Here is a 23158-nt window from a genome sequence, read left to right as displayed (position 1 = left end):
TCATCTTAACGCGCAGGCACCGGCGCAAGCAAAAAAAGAGGGCGAGCGGAAGATTATGACTGCCAAAGTGCCTTTCTGCGCCTAATGAATTCTATACAAACGCAAAGCGGGGGAATAAGAAAATTAAACGTCAATCCTAATGCAGGTAATTGTTGTCTCATGCTCAATAGCGATGGCCTACAATGGATGATCTCGTTGAAGCTTTCGCAAAAGCAGGTATAGAGAATGATTCACTTGCAAAGAGAGACTCTAATGTAAAGTCGCAAGATGTATCGGCAACTAAAGAATTAGCAAATAATAAGCACGATGTTGACGTATACATTGCTCCAGAAGTTCTAGGTCACAGATGGGTCCGTTCTCGATCGACAGCATACATTGTAGAAAGACCGGAACGATTGCGAGCTTCACTTTTAGGTTTGTCTGCATTAATAGGAAAATCTTTCGAACATTTGTCGCATCCCGAATCGATAGCGGAAGATCAAAAGGTAGACGCATTGACAGATAGCATTGCCTCTGTTTCAATCGCACAATCTTTTGGAAAAAGTACAAACTCTATACAAGCCCTGATATCCCGATCGAAGGTCTCACTGGCGAATCCAAATAAAGGCTTACTGTCTGTGCATGGATGCGAAGAGGGATCAGTGACATTGGACGAAATCGGAGACGAACCGGCTTACTCTGTCGCACGACAAGCCAGCCTATCCTCTATGCAGCAAATATGGCCTCGGACCAATCTATCGTACCTAGATTATCTTCGAATTTTATGTCAAATCGCTCCAGATCGCGAGCCCAAAGCGGCAGACATAAGCCACCTCGCACGGCAAAACGTAATGAGTCCTTCACGCAAACAAGATTTATTGTCTGAAGAAGAGAAGGAGGAGAATCCTATCCTTCTTTCAGACGGTAGCTTTCCCAGCGAAATTCCAAGCCATCTTCCTCAGGGAGACCTTTACCTTTGCGGAATTCAATCTCTCGTGAGCACTGAAGAGAACAAACTGGAAAAGAGCGACCCACAAACTCCGCAACATGAAAATGAACCCTTTATTGCATACAACCTGCAAAATCAATCGCATACATCGGGATACACATTTGAAATGCCTGACAACCCAAAGATAGAAAGCGGGAGAGGAGTATTATCTGAAGTGGATTTACTTCGACAAGGCTCACAAGGAGCAATTGAAGCATCCCTCGGTGCATGTTGCATGGCATTAGATCGAATTGTTCAACATTCACGTGGAATGACTGGTAACTTGGAAATGTCTGATGTTACTTCAGTTGATCTTTCAGATTTACATTTATCGAAATCTTCGGTCAATCGCTCGACTCCAAGCTCAATTGGTCGTAGAGCCTTTGTGCTTGCAAGACCGCCTGGTCATCATTGCTCATCAAAAAATCCGTCTGGTTTCTGTTGGGTGAACAATGTGGCTGTTGTAGCAGCTGAGGCGTACGCAAAACATGGTATTGATCGAATCGCAATACTTGATTTTGATTTGCATCATGGTGATGGAACACAGTCGATTGTCTGGAGAATCAATGAAGAGACTTCTAGGTTGGATGCAGATCGGGAAGCTAGGAAAAGTGCAATTTTGGCGGAAGAGAAGAGTAGAGAAAGAAAGCATAAAACAGGCACACCAAATGCTAAAAAACCGATTGATAAAGTGAAATCTGAGCCAAAACCAAACAATTCCATACCAAGTTCCAATCAAGAGATAGGAAAAGACGAAAGTATGGACCAATCTGACGAGCACGAAGATCGCTGGTCAACATTATTGGGCAGACGTGGACTCAAAATGTTCTATGGCTCCTTGCACGATATCGAAAGTTTCCCATGTGAAGACGGAAATAAACAAAAAGTATCCGATGCAAGTATTCGATTGGAAGGTGGACATGGACAGTGGATTTGGAATATTCACCTGGATTGTCATGCCAATCGTGATGAATTCCTCTCTGCATATGAGAAAAAATACAAAGATTTAATCAAGAAAGCCCAAGAATTCTTTGAGAATACACAATCTACATCACAATCCAGTATGGTGATCATTTCAGCTGGCTTTGATGCTTGTGTACATGAAACGCCAGGGATGCAACGGCATGGCAAGAATGTTCCAACCGAGTTTTACACGATATTCACCCGTGATTCAGTTCGATTGGCCGAGAACTTTTGCGATGGTAAATTGATGAGCGTTTTGGAAGGAGGATATTCTGATCGTGCTTTAACGACTGGTGTGATTTCGCATTTGGCCGGCATGACGGATGATCTTAAAGAAGGAATGGAAGATGAATTATGCTTACCTGCAACACTTCATCAGTTTGATCGATTGAGCAAACTATCAGCAAATTCCATGACGACAATTTCCAAGCAAGCAGAAATGTACGATCTTCCATTTAATCGTAAGCGTTCAGAATGGTCTTCAAAGGATCCTCAATGGCTCAAGTATACCCTAGAATCATTTAAACGCTTACAAGAACATTGTGGAAAACAGAGAAAGAAGGATTCAAACGGATCAGCAACAGCGCCTGCCACTCCAAAGAATGATGCTTCACTTCATTCTATGTGGCAAAGTCCCCGTGAAACAAGATCTTCAAGACAAGCAGCCAGTGCCAAGCCTAGTCCGATGAAATGATACCTGAAACGGTCACGATGAGTGTATGTATAGCATTGTACCGATAACATATAAAGGGCATAAGCAAAGAAAGGCCTTTTTTTTTGTTCTCATGTTCTGATAATCATGTTTTAATTATAGCATAGCAGCAGCATGCATCTAAACGGCGAAATTCAGCCGACTGTGGCTTTGAGATTTTTTGCCTTGGCTTTGATTTGCGCGTTCTTATGTTTTGTGACTGTTGGCGTGCCTTTAATTTTTATTGTTTATAAACAAGAAAGCACGTCCAATCAATCTATGATGTAATTGCATTAAAGACGGATGTGATGCCAGTTTCTTCCTTTTCTCATGCATTAGCTTGACTGTGACTACTGGTACTTTGATGCGGGAAGATTTTAATTATTCGAACAAAAGGGTGCTGTTTGCTGTTGCTGCTCTGATTGATATGCAAGCGAACAAAAAAAAACGATGACGAGATTGTATGCAGTCAGTTCTTGTCGTCAATGTCATCTATTCGGCTTTGTTACTCCATTATAAGTGTCACCTTTTCTTTAACGACGACCATCAACTCGCTTTCATTTCTGCTTTGCAGCAATCATTGCTGCTTTAAAAAACCTCGATCAACGTTCATGTCGTTTTAAAAAGAAAATATATTCAAAATGATGTTGAAACGGGTTTACAATCAATTTTTGATCTGTTTGTTGTGCAGCTTGGCAACTCTCACTTCTTTTACAACAGCTTCCGTTGGTCAGACTAAACAATTGTATACTTCTTCAGTTGCTTATTGCAGCCCTCCGATTGCAATCTTGGTTACCGATCTGTCTTTGCGCTTTTACCCGGAAAATTCAACTTTGGAATTCGATCTCTCTGCAGCTTCTATTCAAGATAATTTAAACGTTTCCATTGCATTAAGTGTGAATGCATATGGCTTAGGATTATTCAATGTGAATATCGATTTATGTTCTTTAGCAGGTGGAATCCTTTGTCCGTTGCCAAAATATCAATTTAGCGGTGGTGGTATCTTTCCCGTTCCAAAACAATTCTCCGATCAAATTCCCACTATTGCCTATACCATTCCCGATTTAGAAGCAGTTGCAACTTTGCAATTGAATGATACTTCAAATAATAACGTCGTAGGATGCGTTCAAGCAACACTCAGTAACGGTCATACCGCAAAGCAAAGTGGAGTCTTATGGGCAACTGTTGGATTAGCACTTTTGGCTTTGTTCAGCTCTTTGTTGCATACCGTCATTGCTCAAAGTATAGGTGCAGCACAATGGCGAATTGTGGATGTAATGTGGGCAATACAGAATCCTGCAATCACCTCCTTCCTTTCGCTCAATTATCCCACCGTGTTCTTGTCTTATGGAACAAATTTTGCTTGGTCCCTAGGATTGGTCGATATTCCTTCTTTGCAATCTTCCATTACACAGACCAGATCAAATACTGGCGGTCATGATCAAGCCGTTTTTGGTAAAAATCTAACGGCGGAAATCGGGAGAAAATATAATCCATTCAACGGAGGAGAATCGCAATCTTCTGGCTCTTCTTCTGGTTTGGGAAAATCGCTCTCGATAGGATCCTTGGGCTTTTTCAAAGCAAGCGATGATATGGCTAATAAGTTGTCCAATTTTGCACAATCTGTTTCTCCTTCAATACTTCAACCTTCTTCATCGCATGCACAAATTTACGATCCAGCAAAACTTTCGCTTCTCAAACGTCAACAGTACGCCCCCAATACAGGTCCAGGAGGATCTTTGATCACTGGTGGACAGGGCGTCGCACTTCCTTTGGTATCAGGAGACGAAACAAGTGTCAATGGCGGTATCGGTACATTTGCCGAACGTAATTACGTTGCCCCTAGCAATGCATTTTTGACCGTTTTAGTTTCAATGGCGATCCTTTTGGCAATTTGCGTAGGTGCTCTTATTTTGACCTACTTAATCGCTTTCTCCGTTCGTTTATTGACCGATAGGAGGAATAAGGGGAAAGGCTTAACGAGAAATTTATCGCATTGGTCTCACCGGGTCACAAAACCTTCGGAGTTTTTCAATACTGTCATTTTGCCCACTTTGGGACGTTATCTTTTGATCGTCTTTCCCGTGTTTTTCATTTTTGCTTTCTGGCAATGGATTGATGGAGATTCTTGGGTTGGTCATTTGGTAGCAGCTTTGATGACTGTCATCATCTTAGCATTCACAGCAATCATGTTTGTTCCGATGATCATTCGTGCAAGGCGATCTACTTCTGCAGTTTTATATCATGACAAAGCGCCTGCTCATGGTACCAAAACGGCAAAACGATGGGGCCATCTATCGCATCCTTATCGTCAAAAATTCTATTGGTTCAGTTTGGCTCTACTTTTATTCGCATTCATTCGTGCTTGCTTTATCTCATTTGCACAACAACATGGAACTCGACAAGCGATCGGATTATTGGTCACCGATGTTTTGCTCTTCCTCATCTTGTGCATCTTCCGGGTAGGAAGGGACAAGAAATCGGATTTCGTCTTAATTCTACTGTGCTTCAGTAGGATTGCAGCTTGGGCTGTTTGCGTGGTCTTCATTCCTTCGGCAAACATTCGAACGATCCCAAGAGCTATTGTCGCTTTCGTTTTATTGGTCGTTACCGCTTTGCCGATCATTTATCTCTTCTTTTTGACCGTCTATGATCTTTTCATGCCTTTCCTACGTCGCAATCGTATGGACGTGGATCACTATAATAGCACTGACGGAGAAATGTATGAGAAGCATCGACGAAATGATCTGGAAGATAGAGCCATTGCGCTTGAACATTCTCATGATTCCGAAGTTACCCCAGATCAAGAAAGTCAAAGCGCACCAACGGCAAGATCAACGATTGATGCACCACATGAGAGATCGTGAAGGAGACCTGCAACTTTCATCTTCCGAACCCCAAAAATAATTCTTTCGATTATCTGACTATTCCTTTGCAATTTCAACATATTATTCAGCATATCAACATTATCTCTATCTTTAACCTTGTATCAATCTCTATAGACTTTTCACTTTCTGACCTGTATACTTCACAATTCATGCTTGCATCACATCATCTAGACTTGTAAGAAAAATTGATTAAGACTCTTTCTAGTATACAATAGCTCGCTTGCATTCTATTATAAAGAAATTGATGTTTCTTCAATCGAGGGCCTCTTGAACATGACGAGAATTAGAGTCCGTAACACTCTCAACGACAAAGAAGTCAGTGTTTCGTATAGGCCGTGTTTCTACGCTTTTGCCTTGAATGATCGGATCGTGTGGTGCTGAATCGGACATTTCGTTTTTACGATTATTTGAAACAGTTTCAATTTGCTTTCTACCTTCAGCGCTTCGTATGAATTCACGAACAGGTTGCATTGCAGCTCCTCTGCAAATTTCTTTGAGATCACTTCCGCTAAAACCTTCTGTCCTTTTGACAACCGCATCAATGCTGAATTGTTTATCCAATCGAACGTCAGCAAGCATGATCTCTAATATTTTGCGCCTTTGATCAGGATCAGGTAATCGGACAGCATATCGCTTTGGCATTCTTCGCAAGATTGCTGCATCGATATCTGTAGGTCGATTAGTCGCGCCTAAGACCATGATTCGATCCGTTGATGATGTTAGTCCATCCCATAGTGTCATAAACTCCGCTTTCATCATTCCAGTCACTTCATGATCGCCAGTTGCACGCTCTCTTAAAAAGCTATCGATTTCGTCGATAAAGATGATACTCGGTTGCAACTTTCGTGCCAAGCTAAATAAAGCAGCAACCAATTTATTCGATTCGCCAAACCATTTGTTGGTAAGGGTTGAAACGTGCATATTAATAAATGTTGCGCCACTCTCTTTTGCTAAAGCTTTTGCCAGCATAGTCTTTCCTGTACCTGGCGGACCGAACAACAAAACTCCTTTTGGCGCTCCAAGTAGGCCATTTCGACCGTTTGCATTAGCAAACAATTCGGGATAACATAGAGGTGCAATCACGCTTTCTTGTAAAGAGCTTATTATGCCATCCAATCCACCTATTGAGTTGAAGTCAACATTGATTTGTGAAGGTAGAATCAATTCGCTTGCAATCTGTTCTTCGTATTCGTTCAAATTCAATGCTTCTCCTCGAACGCCAAGACGGTGTAACTTTTCATCGCTCTGCTTCTTTGCATCTGCTCGTTTTTGTCTATTAGGATCAAGAGAACGCATGATCGCTTTGAATGCAAAGTAAAATGCAACATTACTAAGTGCAAATACTGCGATATCAGCAGCCATCTTTTTGGAAACCTCCCGCATTGTGAAAGTGCTTGGTAATGTATAGCAGCGTTTAAGAAGTTTGTTGTATAATTGCGAAAGAGATTGTGATGATTGGTTAGATTGTTGTTCCCTAAAAAGTCGCTTCCTTTGTTGTGAATTAGATGATCGTAGATTTGTTGAAGATCGCAGACGATGGACAAAGGAAAGATAACTTTAAGTCGTAGTGTCACTTATGCAGTCCGGCTATTTATGCGTGAATGAGGAGTGAAAGCCCTGCCCTGCCCTGACTGACGGCCGCACTTTGAAGATTTTTCATGCGTGCGCGGGTGAGGAGGCTCGTGCGTACAATAATTTTTTTTTTTCGAATTGGCGTAAGAATTTCTTTTCATGCATATATGGTAAATTTGTTACAACCTTCATCATGACGAGGAAACCATCGAATGAAGGCAAAATGAAGAAAAGAGGCGGATTGTCATCATCAAAAAAGATCAAATCGAGCAATAAACAAGAGATATCCTCTGCATCTTTGCCCTGGGCAGCAGTTCATTTGCCATTAGAAGCAACCGCACAAGCTGGACAAAGTGATGCAGATTTCTTTCAAGGCTTTAGCTATGATGACGCTGATTTCATGGGCTTGACAGAAGTAGAAGGTGTTGAAGTAGTTCGGGATAAAGATGGAATCTTAAAATTTGTTGTGGATAAAGATAGCGTACCAAAAGGCAAAGGGAAAGCGACGGAACCGAAAAGTGGGAAAGATGAAGAGCCACTTCAAAACAAGAATAAAAAGCAAAAAGTTCAACAAGACCCTTCGAATTCTTTTTCACAACCAATCGAAGTAGATCTGCCACATACAACGTTTGAAGATGACAATGATGACATTACCGATGATACTGAAGAAGGAGTTGATCAACAAAGTTCGGAGCATGAAGAGACGAATGCCGATTTTGCCTTACTTGCCAAAGAGTTTGAAGGTGAAAAGTCAAATAATGTCAAATGGACAAAGAATGACACGAGTAAAAAGCTTCCTGCCTGGAACAAGCTAAGAGCACGACTGCATCCTCTCATCTATCAATCATTACATACTCTCAAGTTTGAGAGGCCGACAAAAATACAAGAAGCAACTTTACCAATCTCTATCGCGGGAAACACCAACATCGCAGATAACAATCGGGACATCATCGGTGTAGCCCAAACAGGAAGCGGAAAGACGTTAGCATATGGGCTACCAATTCTACATTGGATCGCTTCCCATTCTGTCGAAGATCGACAAATGCGTTTACTGAATGGTGTGCCAGAAGAAGAGATTGCCAGTAGATTAGCTGCATTGATACTCACGCCAACAAGAGAATTAGCCCTACAAGTATCAAAGCATCTCAGCGCAATCGTTGATTCTTCCAGCAGCGAGAATAAAAGATGGGCAAGTATAGCGACAATTACAGGTGGAATGAGCGAAGATAAACAACGCAGAATGTTACAAGGCCATCGTGGAAGGGGAGTCGATATAATTGTTGCCACGCCTGGTCGACTTTGGGAATTGTGTCGTGGTGATGATGCTCTGGCAAGGAGGATTAAAACAACTCGATTTCTAGTAGTTGATGAAGCAGATCGGATGATCGAAACTGGTCATTTTGCAGAAATGCAACACATATTCGCACTGGTACAGAGAATGGGAGATGGTCAAGATGGACATGACAATGATCAGGAGGGAATTCCATTAGCACGTATTCTTGGTGGGGCCCATGATATGCAAACATTTATCTTCTCTGCTACCTTATCAAAAGAATTGCAACATAATCTGAAAAGGGCAAACCGGGTGAAAAGAAAACGCAAGGGGCAAAATGCATCTACAGTGGAAGAATTATTGGAAGCGATAGATTTCAGGGATGATGAACCTTTTATGATCGATCAAAGTACATCAACAAGAATTGCCAGTAATGTTATGGAAGTCAAAGCAGAATGTTTGACGAAAGATAAAGATCTCTTTCTGTATTATTTCTTACTTCGTTATCCCGGAAGGACGTTGGTATTCGTGAATGCCATCGACGGAATACGACGTTTGCAGCCTTTGCTGGAGAATTTACAAATTTCTGTTCAACCTTTACACAGTCAATTGCAACAAAAACAGCGTTTAAAGAACATGGATCGTTTTCGCTCCAACAAGCAACCATCAATCGGTGGAAGTGCAGTGTTGTTGGCAACAGATGTAGCAGCAAGAGGTTTAGACATTCCTGCTGTAGATCACGTTGTACACTTTCAAATTCCGCGTACGGCTGATACATACGTTCACAGAAGTGGTAGAACAGCAAGAGGTGGGAAAGAAGGTGTTTCATTAGCATTGATTGAACCGAGCGAAAAACGTGTTTGGCATGATTTGTGTAAGAATTTGCAACGCAAGGATGATTTGGCTTCCATGCCGATCGAATATACCTTTCTTTCAGCTTTGAAAGAGCGGATCGCATTGGCAAAACAGATCGATCAAGCAACTCACACGCAAAAGAAAGCTTCTCACGATGATGCTTGGTTACGCAAATTGGCGGAAGAAGCAGAGATGGATTTGAGTGAAGAGGAGCAAGATCGTTCACGAGACAAGAAGAAGGATGAAACCAAATCCGTTCATGCTTTACGTTCGCGGTTGACGCAATTGATTAAAACACCGTTACGAGCTCGAGGAATCAGCGCGAAATATATCACGAGTGGCGATCGTGACTTCGTTGATAGTCTTTTGGACAATCGACAACACGGGAGCTTGATTGGCTTACAGAAGGCCACCTTGCATGAAGATATACAACAGCCCAAGCAAAGCTCAAAGCGAAAGCGTAGTTGAGGTCCTCTCTTTAGCTATATGTATAGTTTTGTATACTATTTATTTCTGATGATCAGATCGTCTATAATACATTGGTCGAATAATGGTGTAGATTATCATGCTTGTTTGTTTCGCATCTCTACCGATAATCCACCTCCCATGTGAAGAGGATGAGACATACTTTGCAAACTACTATCGCCATGAATGATTCTAGGTGTGATTTGTTCTAATCGTTCGCCTAATTTGAGCGTTGTCCACTTTACCACACGAGGATCACTTCGTAGACGTGATGAGAGTGTATTTAGCACTCTTGGATTTGTATCGAATTGCATTAAGAAATGATCACCTTCTGTATGCCATTGTTGATGTCTTCTTGCTCTTTGTGGTAATCTTCTAGGGCCCCAATATTGCGTTCCGCGGACTGCGCCTCCGTTATCGATCACTAGTCTTGAGGTTGTGCGAATCAAGTCACGTAAAGGAGCCTAGAGTGAAAAGGATGGTATGTCAATCTAACAGCTTCTTGCAAAAGTCAATCCTTTCTTTTAACTTACTGATTCGCTCGAACAAGCTGCTATGCAAAATAATTCGTAAAGACTGTACATAATTCAAGCTCACGTTAGAATGAGTTCTCCATAATCGTTCTTATCAATATACTTACGGCATTTCGATTCTTTGCCAAAAGAAGCGACAGGTATCGATGTGATGGTGATCGTGATGATGACAGTAGAGAACATGCCAAAGGAAAAGAAAAACAAAAAGTATATCACGTGTCACAATGCCTGTGGTGCGTGCTCACAGGGGTTGCGTTGTAGGCTTACGCTATAACACCAATTGGCTCGGCGCACGCACCTTTTTGGCTTGAATGGAAGACCAACATCTGCTTCTGTACTATCATACCCTTTCTTACACATCTTCGCTCATCTCGCTCAGGGTAGAAGAGCGATCGAAAGTTGACCATCATGAGCGGTCATGACGTTCAAGGAAATGAGAGCTTGTTTCGCTCTGCAGAAATGAGCTTAATTCAACTTTTCATTCCTTCCGAAGTGGCACATGCAACCGTAACCGAATTGGGTCAATTGGGAAACGTTCAATTCAAAGATTTAAATCCGGATGTGACACCATTTCAACGTTCTTTCGTTTCTGACATTCGTAGAATTGATGAAATGGAACGCAGAATTCGATTCTTGTATAATCAAATGGAGAAAGAATCCGTCCCTGTTCGACCTTTGGAATCCGCTTTGCCTTTTGTCAATTTATCCAATCAAGATAATCAACGTGGTCCACAATTGATCGAAGATCTTTCTGTTAGACTTCGTGAACACGAAGAACGCTTAGCACAAATGAATGACAGTTATGATCAACTGCAAAAACGCTTATTGGAGCTGGAAGAAGCCCGACATGTATTACGCGAAACTGCCGTATTTTTCGAACAAGCAGAAGGAAGGCATGAAGCAACACGATCTTCCTTCGAAGATGATGCCAATGCACCATTATTGGACGACGTTGAAGCTCGTGGTTTGAGTTCACAAAGAGAAGAAGGCGGAAGCTATGGAACAATCGATCTCGAATTCGTCGCCGGAACAATTGATCGAACCCGAATGGCAACATTTGAACGTATCCTTTGGCGTGTTCTACGAGGCAATCTGTACATGAACTATGCAGAAATCGAAGAACCATTCAATGATCCTACAAAGGAAGAACCAATCCGTAAGAACGTCTTTATCATCTTTGCTCATGGTAATGAACTTTTGACCAAGATTCGCAAGATTAGCGAGAGTATGGGTGGCACACTCTACCCGATCGATAGCAACGCTGATAAGCGAGAAGAAAGCTTACGTGAGGTCACGGATCGCATCGAAGATCTTAACAATGTCCTATACTCTACCAGCGCTACCCGTAGAACAGAATTGGTGAAAGTTGCTGAAACTTTGAGCGCATGGTCTGATGTAACAAGGAAGGAGAAGCTCATCTTCGGCACGATGAATTTGTTTAATTACGATCCTAATCGTAAAACTCTTATTGCAGAAGGATGGTGCCCGACTTCTGGTCTGGGGTCGATTCACCTTGCTTTAGAACGTGCTACCGAACAATCTGGTACTTCTGTTTCAGCTGTTTTGCAAGTTTTGAAGACGAGTGAAAAGCCACCAACTTATCATCTAACAAACAAATTCTCAAGCGGCTTCCAATCCCTGATCGACGCATACGGAGTCGCTACTTATCAAGAAGTCAATCCCGGTCTTTTCACTGTCATCACGTTCCCTTTCTTGTTCGCTGTCATGTTTGGTGATATCGGTCACGGCTTTATCATGTTCTTGTCTGCTTTGGCCATGATCATGTACGAGAAAAAGCTGGCTAAGGGCTTGGACGAGATCACGGGAATGTTCTTTTACGGTCGTTACATCATTCTAATGATGGGAATGTTTTCCATTTTTACCGGTCTGATGTACAACGACATCTTTTCAAAGTCTATGCACCTTTTCAAATCCGGATGGGATTGGCCGAAAGATTCAAATAGCAAAGACCTAAAGGCGATTTCCAACGGAGGTGTTTATCCAATCGGTTTGGACCCATTGTGGCATGGAGCGAACAATCAACTGCTCTTTACAAACTCGCTCAAGATGAAAATGTCTGTCATTTTGGGAGTATTGCACATGTCTTTCTCCTTGTGCTTGGTGATCCCCAATTCAATTCACTTTAAGAAGCCGGTGATGTTCTTTGGTGAATTCTTACCCAAGATGATCTTTTTGCAATCAATCTTTGGTTACTTGGTATTCACTATCATTTACAAGTGGAGCATCGATTGGTACGAAACTGATGCAAATGGAACAGTCTTCCGCAATAATCCACCAGGACTGCTCAACATGCTTATCTATATGTTCCTTAAACCAGGACAGGTTGAAAAAGGTCAAGAGTTGTTCCCACTGCAAGGTTTAGTACAATCCTTACTTTTACTGATCGCATTTGTGTGTATTCCATGGATGTTGGCCGTCAAACCGTACGCCGAATACAAAGAACACCAACAACGTCAAGGTCAAGGTTATCATGCTGTAGGCAACGAAGGCGCTGAACGTCCTGACCTCTACCGCGATGAAGAGGATGAAGATGAAGGCGAAGGGCATACCGTTCAACAAAGTAGTAATCACGGTCAAGGAAACGGAAATGCACATGGAGGAGATGATGAACACGGAGAATTCGTTTTGGGTGAAGTGATCATTCATCAAGTAATCGAAACGATTGAATTCGTTTTGGGTACAATCTCTCAAACTGCCAGTTATCTTCGTCTGTGGGCATTAAGTTTAGCCCATGCTCAATTAAGCGAAGTTGCATGGACGATGACGATCAACAATGTTTTTGGAATTGGAGGTATCACAGGGGTGATTGCCGCCGTTCTTGGCTTTGCTGTTTGGATTTCACTCAGTATTGCCGTTTTGGTTTTGATGGAAGGATTGAGTGCATTCTTGCATGCATTACGTTTGCATTGGGTTGAAGGATGCTCTAAACATTACATGGCAACAGGATACGCATTCCGTCCTTTGACGTTTGAACAAGAAGAATAAGGGAGATGCATATAGATCATTCATTATTTCCTTAAGATACTCATACAATCGCTCATAATCCCTTACCCTTCTAACTTACGTAGAACCTTTAGCCAATACGTCCAAATGCTTACTTGTGCACCTAGTCTGACTTGATCGAAAGCCTGTTTCCAAACCAGAACGTTGTATGCTTTATTCCTTTTAGCATTGGCTTTGAGCCAAGTAGCATAAAAGTCTGATTCACTTGAAGGTGCAGTGATCAGATTTTCTTCGATTTTTGGTGCTTTGACCAAAGCATTATTTCCAGAAGACTCCTTTATGGAATTGCTTAAGTTTCTCACATCTTGATCATTATTGTTATTTTGTGCCCAAGCTTGCATATCACGACTAAAACGAGTATTGTTATCCCTCCAAAATCGTTGAGTGGTTGAATCTGTGGTCAATTTGCTCAATCTCAATTTCATGTCCACCTCTTCTACACGATCGCATACATGATCAACATATTCGCGATATAAACGGAACATACCAAGTCCTTTTGGTTTTTGTTGAGAGGTTGAGAAAGTGCTGCTAGCCGTTTGATGGAATTCATTAGGAGAATAGGGATGTGGTTGTTGGGTAACGTTGGCAGACGTAGAAGGAGACTTGTTTCTTCTACGATCAAAAGATTTGCTGGGGGCATAGACCATCGGACGAATATTGGATATTGAATCAGGCGGACCTACAAGATCTACTGTTTCAGGATCGAGAATGTCCGAACGATTCTTTGATGACCTTTTCGGGGTGGAGGAGGCAGAGCTTGATTCTGCTGATGAGTTTGTTCGAGATGCTATTATACCGGTAGAGTGTATGTGCCTTGCTTTTGTGGCTCGAAAGTGAGCACAAAGTACGTTTATCTCCTGCCTTTTGCCAATCATTTTCGATTGAGAATGCTGTAAGGTTGTGATGAAGCAACCTTGAAGTCAATTCAAAAATCCCCTCGGAAGATTGGTTTTTCGCAAGATGAGTTCACGTGTGACACAAAAGCCTTATGCGTCACTTTTGCATTACGCCAACACGAAAGATGCGCGTATAAGCATATAAGCTTGCAATAGAAATTGTCAATTGTCTAGCAAAGGATGAAGGAAAAACAGCATTTCTCTGACTTTACCTGATCTTCATTTCTCTCAACTAAAGACCCTCTATGCCGGACATAAACCCTACCCCGTCATCAAGTGGAAGTCATGATACCACTCAACGTAGACCTGATAGAAGTTTCGGTGAAACAACGATACAAGAAAGAAATCGAATCGTTGGACGGTTTCAGGCAGGTCAATCGTTTAATCAAATCGCAAAACAAACTGGCGTATCTTGTTCATCTGTAAGTAGACTGATTGCCAGATTTCAAAAGACGGGAAGCGTAGAAAATAGACCTAGAAAAGGAAGACCTTCTGTCACTGGTGAATTGGAAAGGAATGCATTGATAGAAATCGGACGTACGAATCGCCAATGGAATTTGGAAAAAGTATTAAAGGAATATCATGATCAAGGTAATAGTGAAATCAGCCAAACGAATGCGAGAAGGATCTTCAAGAATGCAAAGATAAAATTAGGTCGATCTAGAATGGGTCCAGAAAAGGGATTTAGGCAAAAACGTCAATCGACAGCTCAAAATGCAACCGATTCTCAGCAACAAAGTGACACCGCACATCTTGAGCCACAACAGCCACCAATTGGTCAATAAGAAGCGGTTAATTGATCGTCCTCCTTTCTCATCAACGGTAATACAAAGCCGGTTGCTCAAACGTCAATCCCTTAATATTCCCGATCCAGGTACACTGTCAATTTAAGCTTTGCATGTGTACGCGTGAAAGAATTCCCCGCATACAACCACGCCATCACGCTTTGCTTCTGTATCATCATCATCGTCATCATTATTCACCTTGTACACATCCCTTTTCTGCATCTACAATGTCAGCCATATTATCAAAAGTGAAAGCAAATGTATGGGAAACGGTTACAGGTGTAGAAACAACAACAGAACACAGGGATGAAGAATTTGATGAAATAATTGAATTTGGAGATCGAATACAATTAACGTATGACGAATTGGATGAAAAGTTGGCATTGAAGCATGTAAACGATCATGGTGCAGGTGCTAGTGTCTTATTTGTTGGAACTACACGAAACGAATTTCAAGGCAAATCTGTTCAACGATTAGAATATACCGCTTATTCTTCCCTTGCTCGTAAACTAATGCAAAAGTTGATCAAAGATGGACGTGAAAAGTATACAAAGTCTAAAGATACAGGCCATGAAATACAGCAGCAAAGTGTATCCAACGAAATCAAAAGAGTCTATCTGGCTCATAGGCTAGGAGACGTTCGAGCGGGAGAGGCTTCCATTTTGGTGTGCGTTTCCAGTGCCCATCGTAAAGCAGCTTTTGAACTATGTGAGGAAATCTTGGAAGAGGTTAAACGGCAAGTGCCCATTTGGAAAAAGGAGATTTATGATGGTACACACGCAGGCTTAGCCGAGTGGAAGGCCAATTCGCAATCTCATTGGAAGAAAGAAGGATAGTGTATGATATGATTATACAAATCGCAATATACCCATGATTTTATGAATAGCTTATAATCTTGATGACCTTGAATGAGAAACGACTGATTCGATATTTGCATATTGTCTATATTCGTCTAGAGCCTCTGGATTGGCGATTGCTGAACTAGGTTTAAACTTTGTATTGCCGCTGACGATTGCTTTGACTGCTAATTCCGTCTTTTTGCCATTTGCGGTGATTGGAATGTCCTTTACCTGGAAAATGTACTTTGGTACATGCCGGGCAGAAAAGGCTTCTTTGATGGCTTTGCCTATTTCTTGCTTTTTCGCTTCGTCTAATGATTGACCTTGTCTGCATTTGATGAATAGGATCACACGTTCATCATCATCTTTGTTTTGTCTCCTTTGTCCAACCACAATCGAATCGAGCACAAAAGGGAATTTTCCTGATTCAACAACACTGTAAATTTCAGCACTTCCAAATCGTACTCCAGATGGATTCAAAACACCATCTGATCGGCCATGAATTTCAAACGCTTTCGATTGAACGTTTTTAGAGATAAAATCACCTTGTGCCCACCATCCTTTTGCTGGACCAGATTCGAACCTGCGATAGTAAGAGTCCATATACTTCTCGTGCAAAGCTTCTTTGTCTTTTTCATCGCCCCAAAAGTATAGAGGCTGGGTTGGGAACGGTTTTGCGACGACCAATTCTCCTGGCTCGCCTGAATCTTCACAATCTTCCCCAGTCAAGGGATCCACGATTCGAATATCCATACCGAGAGATTTTGTGCCGATCAAATGACCTTTAACGGGAACCATGCAAGAACTTCCTACTAAACAACCCGCTAAATCTGTTCCTCCAGAAATTGAGATTAGTTGTGTATGTGGAAATGCAAGACTTTGATAAAAGAACTGAACGTTTGCCGGATTCAGAGGAGATCCTGTACTAGTTGCAAATCGTAAGTTTTTCATAGGAAATCGATCCCGTAATCTTTCAATTCCTTGCGATTTACATGCTCTTTCGATTTCACTCAACAGGCGAGGACTTCCTCCGTATCCTGTCACTTTTCCGTGTTCGTGAATGATTTTTGGAACGACGAATGCGTGTGGGAATAAGGGACTTCCGTCATAGGTGATTATAGATGATCCCATGAGCAATTTACACGTTTGTGCTAGCCACATAATCCAACCGCATGTCGTTATTTGAAAGAATGTATCTTCTGTTCCTTTCATTTCGTATTGAAATAGACCTTCCTTTTTACCATTTATCAAAATTCCGCCAGAAGAATGGCAAATCGATTTAGGCTCGCCAGTCGTTCCACTTGAAAAGACGATTAAAGCGGGATGGTTGAAAGGTAAAGCTTCGAAGTGCAATTTTGGTATTTCATCATCTTTTGCATCATACTTCAGCCCGGCAGAGGCGACGAATTGAGGAAAAGAAGAACATGAAACGCTTTTACCATTCCACTCTATTGTTTCATTTACTCTTCCTCCTTCACGTTGATTGATGATGCAAACCACTTCTATCGTTTGTCCGGCTGTTTTCTTATTTTTGATCAAATCGTCCGTAACCTGTGCTACTCTATCGATCACGTTGACTTTTTTCCCATTGTAAAATGCTACATCATCTGTCAAGATTAATCTGGGTTGCACTTGTGCCAATCTTCCATATATTGCCTGAGCTCCTGCATCTGTTGGCAAAGCGCTGAAGATGCAACCGATACTCAAGCATGCCAAAAATGTAACGATTGGATTAGCAGAATTGGCAGAGATATGAGCGACACGATCACCCGCTTTCAAACCTTTTTTGCGAAACGTTTCCGACAAGATTGCTACCCTCCTTCGCATTTCTCCCCAAGTCACTTCTCCCCATTGTTTTGCACCTTGTCCGTTTGCTGCTTCTTCCGGTAATGATTCTCCCCATTCATAAATGGCAACTTGTTTATCGTGAGGCCAACCTTTTGGCGGATTTGGCATGCATGCTGTTGAATTTTTAGGATGAAGTGGAAATAAGATATTTTCGGCCAAGTTTAACTTTGCATCTTGAAAAAATTTTGGCACTTGTTCGGGTAATGCATTGGCAGGTGTGAGAACGTTTGTGTATTTTTTATGTACCCGCAATCCACTCCATTGCCAAAAAGTTGACCAAAATTGTTCAAGATTGTCAACGGAAAATGCATGAATATCTTCGTATGTTTGTAAATCGATCTTGTAAGTTGCATTGAGAATTTTACGGAATTTATTCAAATTGGAACTTTCGATGATTTCTTGACTTGGTTCCCACCAAGTGAGTAACTTGTCCACAGTCATCTTTTGGGATGTGATAGATGATAGAAGGAGGGGAAAAGTGGTTGACTATATGCATACAACCTCAACCGGCTTTCCCGGCAATTCCCCACAATCTTCTACTGAAGCCACAAGCATGAATCGGAAAAAGCATTTGCATATGGCTATGCATAGAAGATGGAAATCGGAACAAAAGGCAATCTGAAAAACACGTGACGAATAAAAATTCAACTTGCATAAAATAATTCTAAATGTCTCTCTACATCATTAAACTTCCAATCATCCTTGTTGGGGGATCGTACCAGATTGAAGCTGTAATGATGCAAAAAAGAACAAACGAATAAACGAAAGAAATCATTCATATCGTCAAAATGGAATTCCGTAAGACCGGCACATTTGCATCTTTGCAGCCTCAAACCTTTCAGTCCAATCCTGAAGCACGGTATTGGCAACAATTTAGCTCACCAATCTTTATCAAAGAATTCGCACCTATAAATGCAATCAATTTTGTACCAACGACTGGCATTCCTTCAAGCTCGAACAATGATCTTGCTTCCCTTGCTTCGAAGCAAAAGTTTTCCGTCACTTCTGCAACGCGGGTTCAAGTTTTCAATATGCGTACTGTCAAGGCAACAAAAGTCTTTAGTCGTTTTAAAGATGTTGCAAGGAGTGGTACTTTTCGTTCTGATGGAAAATTGCTCGTAGCAGGTGATGATTCTGGACTTGTACAAGTCTTTGACGCACAGTCTAAATCCGTCCTTAGACAATTGAAAGGTCACGAATTACCCGTTCATTCTGTTAAATTTTCTTGTGATCCAACAAAGATTGCAAGTGCGTCTGATGATCGAACGGTACGGTTGTGGGATATGCCTGAAGAGAAAGAGCAAAGAATCTTTACAAACCATCAAGATTATGTTCGTAGCGTATTGGTTTCTCCCGATAATGCAAATTTGCTCCTTTCAGGATCGTACGATAGCACAGTTCGCTTATGGGATGCGAGAATGGCCGAAAATGGCGGTTGTGCGATAACCATGCATCATGGTGCACCGGTAGAAGATGTTTTGATCTTTCCAACGGGTGGTGGTGGTGCTGCTCTTAGCGCCGGTGGACCAATTTTGCGATCATGGGATCTGATGATGGGAGGCAAATGTAGACATGCTGTTTCGAATCATAGCAAAACAATCACTTCTTTGGCCATCAGTATGACAAGTGGGGCAGAAGCCAGCGCAGAAACAGGATTAGGTGGAATTCGAGTTTTAACGGCCGGTCTTGATCAACTTGTGAAAGTATACGATCCGGAAAAGGAATACAAAGTCGTTCATACAATGCGATATTCTGCGCCTATTCTTTGTATGGGTATCAGTCCAGATGAATCGCAAATAGTGACGGGTATGGCTGATGGTACGCTATGTATCCGTAAACGAAATTTAGCAGCAGCAGAATCCCAACATCGTCGACTAGCAGCTCAAAATGGTCAAACGCTGCAATACTTTTTACCATCTGGAAGCACTCAAAATCCAGCATCAGTACCTTCTTCAGATTTACTCGACAACAATATCAATCATGACTTGAAAGACGAGGATGGATTAATTCCATCAAAGAAGGAAGCCAAGCAATCAAAGGTTCAAAAAGAACGTCAAAAGTTGCGTACACACGATAAATTATTGAAAGCTTTTCGCTATCGAGATGCTTTGGATGAAGTTTTACGAAAAGGCGTTCGTACAGATGTAACTTTTGCCGTTTTGGATGAATTACGTAACAGGAGCACAATAGATGCAAACGGAAATATCATCTTGGATGGCCTCAGACGAGCAATATCGGGAAGGGATGATGTCACACTCGAACCTCTTTTGCGATTCTTTTTGCGTCATTCTGCAAATGCACGTTGGACACCAATTGTGTGTGATTGTATGGACGTTATCATGGATGTCTATGCTCCCGTTCTAGGTCAATCTCCCGTTATCGATGAGTTATTCGGTAAAATTTGGTCAAAGATCTCAGAGGAGATTGACGTTCAAAAACAATTAACCCAAGTTCGAGGAGCATTAGAGATGATTCTCATGCGATCCGCAATGACTTAGGCAATTTCATCCTGTATACAATTTGTACTTTTATTTTGACACAATAGACATTGATTACAATACAATCGAGAATACAATCGTCTACTATTATGAACCATGAGGGGATAGCATTGGTCGGCTACAGTGAACATCAGTAGCAAGTACAAAGCCATCGGAAACATCTCAATGATGAAGGCAGGCAGTTGTACTGGCTACACTGACCACTGACTTGGATTGACGGTATGGTATTTCTCAACGCATGATGGTTTGGTCCATAGGTATGACCCTTCTCACAAAAGTTTCACTGGCATAGTATTTCTCGGGTAGGTTTCACTGACCTCTGGCTTTCACTGACGTCAATTAAGGTATGGCACTGGTATGGTACATCTCAGTGTGAAGTGGGTTCCCCTGACTACTGAATTTTACCGGCGATATGATTCTCCCCTGACCCATGATGGTTTTTCTGGAATGTTTTTGGGAAAAATATATGAATAATAAGTGGATGTAAGAATTAGCTATCGATTATGACTATTACGTAATCACATCAAACTGGGATAGATAAGCGGGTTTAATAAGTCCACGGTTCGGATGTATCACTGCAAGGGAAACCTTTTATCCCCGTCTCCCGTCGCACAACGCGCTGCGCGGGTAACTCGGATACGCGGAACACATGTAAAACTCAATGTGTGTTCTTTTATGATCGCGCACTAACCCGCGGGGACAGTAATAAGCCTCTATTATTTCTTATTTCTTTCCTTATTCGGCGATAAGGAAGCGGTACTACGCCTGTGTGAAACGCCTTTTTTAATGCGGCTTTTGGGTTTTGACATGATGTATGAATGGAATAAACGCCAAGCAATCACGGTCTTGTATGTATGTCATATATAAAGTTCCCCTTTTACCTTCTCAAAACGAAAACCTTTCATCATCCCTACCATCTCCCTCTTTTTCCGCTCTTCAACATGCCCGAATTCTCTACTGTTGATAGTGAGCGTCAACGTCAAATCACACACGCAGAATCGACAAGTGATGTGGAGAAGCAATCTGCTCATCAACAAGATGCTCCCTCGAACGGAGGAATGTATTCTCACGGCTTTTGGGATGCCGAATTGGCTCCACTTCGTAAGGCATACTTGATCGGAATCGCACGAGTAACAATTGCAATTTGTATATTGATTTGGGCAATCGTAACCATTTATTGGGGCTCCCTATGGAAATCCAGCGATAAAACCCCAAACATTCACGCATACATTCTCAATAGAGATCCAAACGGAGCTATCGGACAAAATATCACAAACGTACTACTATCTACCAATTCAAATCCTCCTCCTCATCTATCATGGCATTCAATCGATCCTAATCTATATCCCACCAAGGCAGATGTTGAGAAAGCGGTTGCCGTCGATCATGTTGGATGGATCTTCGTTGACATTTTGACAGACGCTACCTCCGCTCTCGATCAAGCACGTACATCAGCAAACGCTAGCTGGAACCCAACAGAGGTTGTTCAAATTTATTACTCGGAAGCAAGAAATCAACAAGCCGTTGATGGTCCCATTCTAGGATCGGTCAGAGGTGTCCTAACCCCTTCCCTTGCACAAATCAATGCTCAAAGTGCAGCAAGATGGCTCTCTGCAAATTCAGGCAATTCGAACGTATTGAGCGCAATTGCATCAGATGCTCCGCAAACCTTGGCGGGTGGAATTGCACCCTCCTACATCAATTTAAGACCCTGGAATGAACCCGTGAGTATTGCACCAACATTTGTCGGTCTCATTTATGCAATGATCTTGGCTTTCAACATCACAATGGGAAACTTTGGTATGCGTCAAGGTATACAACGCAAACTGCGTTTCCGATCTTTCGTTCTGATGCGTTTGCTCGTCCCTATTCCGGCTTATTTTGTTTTGAGCTGTATGTTTTCGATGATCAATCTGCCATTCAAGCTTAGTTTTGGAGGTATGGGATACGGATACGGAGCAGGATTTATGATCTGGTGGTGCTTTACCTTTTTGGGTATGTGCGTTTTGGGTTTATGGACGGAAGCAGCTCTATCCCTCGTCGGTCCACAGTTCATTGGTTTTGCATTGGTTTTCATCATCATCATCAATGTGAGCGTAGCAAATTTACCAATCGAATTGCAAGTGAGCCTTTTCAAATACGGCTATGCAATGCCATTCTATAATCTTCGTCAAGCATACGTCACAATCATTTATAATACTGGTCGTCATATCGAATTATTGAAAAACATGGGTATCCTTTTGGCGTGGTTGGTGGTCCTTTTTGCAACAATTCCATTCTGGGCTTGGTTAGAACGCAGGAAGGAACGTTCACAAGCAAGTGCATCAGCAGCAAGCACCCAATCATCAGAAGCATCACAAGAAGTAGAACAGAAGAACGATGAAGAAACAAGACAGTCTTCACAGTAACGATACGAGCAAATATTAACGCAAAACATTCTTTATATACCGGATTGAGTTGTACTTTTACGTAATGTCACATCATTAGAACAAATATCATGATAGAAATACAGTGAGATGATGTGAATCTCAGCTTTTTCTTCACGCAGGATCTCGGAATTGTTGCGATTCGCATTTTTGCTCCTTTCTACCTCGAGAAAATGAGGAAAGCCCACTTTCCTGAAAGATCAAATTTTCCTCCCCACCTCCCGTCAACTTCGGTAGCATACTACTATTCAGCGCAGGATGGTTAGATTTGCATAGTACCCTTAGAGTACGATGATTCTACTTACTAATGATTCAGCGAAACCAATAGTGAAGACACGATTGGGCATGTACTTGAGGCTTTGATCACTTTTTGTATTTCCCTGTGGGACTGCAGACGGTTGAGAAGAGGAAATGAGGCCAAGGCGGACTGCTCCGCTGACTCTATTGACGAACACTGTGTGGCAACTTGTGTTGAGTCTTGCACTTCCACCTTCCTACCTTCCTACCTTCCTACCTTCCTACCTTCCTACCTTCCTACCTTCCTACCTTCCTACCTTCCTACCTTCCTCCCTACCTTCCACCCTTCCTTCCACCCTTCCTTCCACCCTTCCTTCCTTCCACCCTTCCTTCCTTCC

At 42.0% G+C, this 23158-nt stretch overlaps 11 protein-coding genes across 11 annotated transcripts; 7 read left to right on the top strand and 4 right to left on the bottom strand.

The window, feature by feature from the left end:
- Positions 1 to 314: 314 nt before the first annotated feature.
- On the top strand, positions 315 to 2279 carry FA14DRAFT_115873 (Arginase/deacetylase; the record flags this gene model as incomplete). Its single annotated transcript, XM_025496136.1, has 4 exons — positions 315 to 680; positions 1113 to 1233; positions 1288 to 1578; positions 1753 to 2279. Coding segments are annotated over 4 exons (1305 nt in total), but the record flags the coding sequence as incomplete, so codon positions are not given.
- Positions 2280 to 3262: 983 nt separating this feature from the next.
- Positions 3263 to 5466, top strand: FA14DRAFT_166123 (TRP-domain-containing protein; the record flags this gene model as incomplete). The annotated part of the gene is made up of 2 exons (XM_025500001.1): positions 3263 to 5343; positions 5424 to 5466. The coding sequence occupies 2 exons, from the start codon at positions 3263 to 3265 to the stop codon at positions 5464 to 5466; spliced, it is 2124 nt and encodes a 707-aa protein (XP_025351792.1).
- Positions 5467 to 5557: 91 nt separating this feature from the next.
- FA14DRAFT_162740 (AAA-domain-containing protein) lies at positions 5558 to 7027 on the bottom strand. Its single transcript, XM_025499745.1, has one exon. It carries the CDS (start codon positions 6869 to 6871, stop codon positions 5762 to 5764), a length of 1110 nt encoding a protein of 369 aa, XP_025351791.1. The 5' UTR covers positions 6872 to 7027; the 3' UTR covers positions 5558 to 5761.
- An 832-nt stretch (positions 7028 to 7859) lies between these two features.
- Positions 7860 to 9638, top strand: FA14DRAFT_116354 (P-loop containing nucleoside triphosphate hydrolase protein; the record flags this gene model as incomplete). The annotated part of the gene is made up of 1 exon (XM_025496171.1): positions 7860 to 9638. A coding segment is annotated over one exon (1779 nt), but the record flags the coding sequence as incomplete, so codon positions are not given.
- Positions 9639 to 9772: 134 nt separating this feature from the next.
- On the bottom strand, positions 9773 to 10258 carry FA14DRAFT_128081 (uncharacterized protein; the record flags this gene model as incomplete). Its single annotated transcript, XM_025496833.1, has 2 exons — positions 9773 to 10138; positions 10208 to 10258. 2 exons carry the CDS (start codon positions 10256 to 10258, stop codon positions 9773 to 9775), a joined length of 417 nt encoding a protein of 138 aa, XP_025351789.1.
- Positions 10259 to 10388: 130 nt separating this feature from the next.
- FA14DRAFT_166119 (V0/A0 complex, 116-kDa subunit of ATPase) lies at positions 10389 to 13213 on the top strand (the record flags this gene model as incomplete). Its single annotated transcript, XM_025500000.1, has 2 exons — positions 10389 to 10440; positions 10638 to 13213. The coding sequence occupies 2 exons, from the start codon at positions 10389 to 10391 to the stop codon at positions 13211 to 13213; spliced, it is 2628 nt and encodes an 875-aa protein (XP_025351788.1).
- FA14DRAFT_94586 (uncharacterized protein) lies at positions 13075 to 14565 on the bottom strand. Its single transcript, XM_025503104.1, has one exon. The coding sequence runs from the start codon at positions 14104 to 14106 to the stop codon at positions 13276 to 13278; it is 831 nt and encodes a 276-aa protein (XP_025351787.1). The 5' UTR covers positions 14107 to 14565; the 3' UTR covers positions 13075 to 13275.
- Positions 14566 to 15139: 574 nt separating this feature from the next.
- FA14DRAFT_166118 (Molybdopterin biosynthesis MoaE) lies at positions 15140 to 15748 on the top strand (the record flags this gene model as incomplete). Its single annotated transcript, XM_025499999.1, has 2 exons — positions 15140 to 15191; positions 15252 to 15748. 2 exons carry the CDS (start codon positions 15140 to 15142, stop codon positions 15746 to 15748), a joined length of 549 nt encoding a protein of 182 aa, XP_025351786.1.
- FA14DRAFT_162738 (acetyl-CoA synthetase-like protein) lies at positions 15712 to 18071 on the bottom strand. The gene has a single exon (XM_025499744.1). It carries the CDS (start codon positions 18038 to 18040, stop codon positions 15800 to 15802), a length of 2241 nt encoding a protein of 746 aa, XP_025351785.1. The 5' UTR covers positions 18041 to 18071; the 3' UTR covers positions 15712 to 15799.
- A 316-nt stretch (positions 18072 to 18387) lies between these two features.
- On the top strand, positions 18388 to 20183 carry FA14DRAFT_151485 (WD40 repeat-like protein; the record flags this gene model as incomplete). Its single annotated transcript, XM_025497478.1, has 2 exons — positions 18388 to 19542; positions 19597 to 20183. The coding sequence occupies 2 exons, from the start codon at positions 18388 to 18390 to the stop codon at positions 20095 to 20097; spliced, it is 1656 nt and encodes a 551-aa protein (XP_025351784.1). The 3' UTR covers positions 20098 to 20183.
- Positions 20184 to 21155: 972 nt separating this feature from the next.
- Positions 21156 to 22505, top strand: FA14DRAFT_128170 (uncharacterized protein; the record flags this gene model as incomplete). The annotated part of the gene is made up of 1 exon (XM_025496839.1): positions 21156 to 22505. One exon carries the CDS (start codon positions 21156 to 21158, stop codon positions 22503 to 22505), a length of 1350 nt encoding a protein of 449 aa, XP_025351783.1.
- Positions 22506 to 23158: the final 653 nt, after the last annotated feature.

Source organism: Meira miltonrushii (assembly GCF_003144205.1).
Source record: "Meira miltonrushii strain MCA 3882 unplaced genomic scaffold FA14scaffold_7, whole genome shotgun sequence".
NCBI lineage: Eukaryota > Fungi > Basidiomycota > Exobasidiomycetes > Exobasidiales > Brachybasidiaceae > Meira > Meira miltonrushii.
This window is presented reverse-complemented; position numbering and strand designations above follow the sequence as displayed.